At 73.8% G+C, this 1,042-nt stretch overlaps 1 protein-coding gene across 1 annotated transcript in view; it reads right to left on the reverse strand.

The window, feature by feature from the left end:
* Positions 1-431, reverse strand: part of AURANDRAFT_69103 (hypothetical protein) — a gene marked incomplete at both ends in the record, with an annotated part of 2,958 nt that extends 2,527 nt beyond the window's left edge. The window contains one exon of the mRNA XM_009044852.1: positions 61-431. Coding sequence (XP_009043100.1) covers positions 61-431 — 371 coding nt within the window. The remainder of the gene's footprint in view (positions 1-60) is intronic.
* Positions 432-1,042: the final 611 nt, after the last annotated feature.

The raw sequence follows: 1,042 nt of genomic DNA on the forward strand, positions 1-1,042 counted from the left end.
GCGGCGAAGGCCTCGGCCGCCGCCTCGGCGTCGCGCTTGCCCGCCGCGTAGCCCGCGGACAGGGACCCGAGCCAGGGCGGCATCGTCGCGCCGACGACGACCGCGCGGGGCACGCCGGCGGCGGCCGCCGCGGCGAGGACGCCGCGGACCGTATCGCCGTTGTCGCGCCGGTCCGCGCCGGGCAGCGGCGGCGTCCCGACGCTCGCGACGACCGCGGCCGCGCCGTCGAGCGCGTCGCCGAACGTCGCCGCGTCGAGCGCGTCGCCCGCGCGCCAGTCCACGGCGTCGCCCCAGGTCGCCGCGTGCGCCGGCGCGGAGCCGGACCGCGACACGCTCACGGCCTCGACGCCCGCGACGCCGGCGAGCCGCTGGAGCACGGCGCTGCCGACGAAGCCGTTGCCGCCGAAGACGACGACGCGCTTCAGCGCCATGCCCGCGGAGCGTTGCGCTGCTGCTGGTTTTCGGGCCGCCCGACGCTTGAGTCACAAGCTGAGCGAGAGGACGAAGTATGAGTCTGTTTGAAGTGCAAATTCCTTGCAAGGCCGCATTGGAGAGGATCGACACTAAGTCTTATTTCCACTGGGCGGGCTGCCCGGCAAGTCCGGCAGCTGAAAAACCCATGTGGCGGCGCGCCTTGGCGGCGGCGATCGCGGTCGCCGTCGCCGGAGCGGAGGACTCCTGCGCCGTCTCGTTCGCGGCGCACGTCATCAGCGACGCAGCGGACGCGGCCTGGTCCGTCTTCGCCATCGACGTCGACGGCGACGGCGACGTCGACGTGCTGTCGGCGTCCGGCGACGACGACACGGTCGCGTGGTACGACAACGACGGGTCGCAGTCCTTCACGGAGCGCATCGCGGCAGCGCGAGCTGCGGGCCGCGATGGAGATCGCGCACGCGCGCGGCGACGACCGCGGCGCGCGCAAGGTCTGGATCCTGCACGAGTTCGAGGCGGCGCTCGTCGACCCCTGGGGCCTCTGCGAGTCGGACCAGGCGAGCCTCGAGCCCGTGACCCACGAGCTCTGGAAGCGCCTCGAGGTCGCGCA

The sequence above is a fragment of the Aureococcus anophagefferens genome (assembly GCF_000186865.1).
Source record: "Aureococcus anophagefferens unplaced genomic scaffold AURANscaffold_927, whole genome shotgun sequence".
Lineage (NCBI taxonomy): Eukaryota > Pelagophyceae > Pelagomonadales > Pelagomonadaceae > Aureococcus > Aureococcus anophagefferens.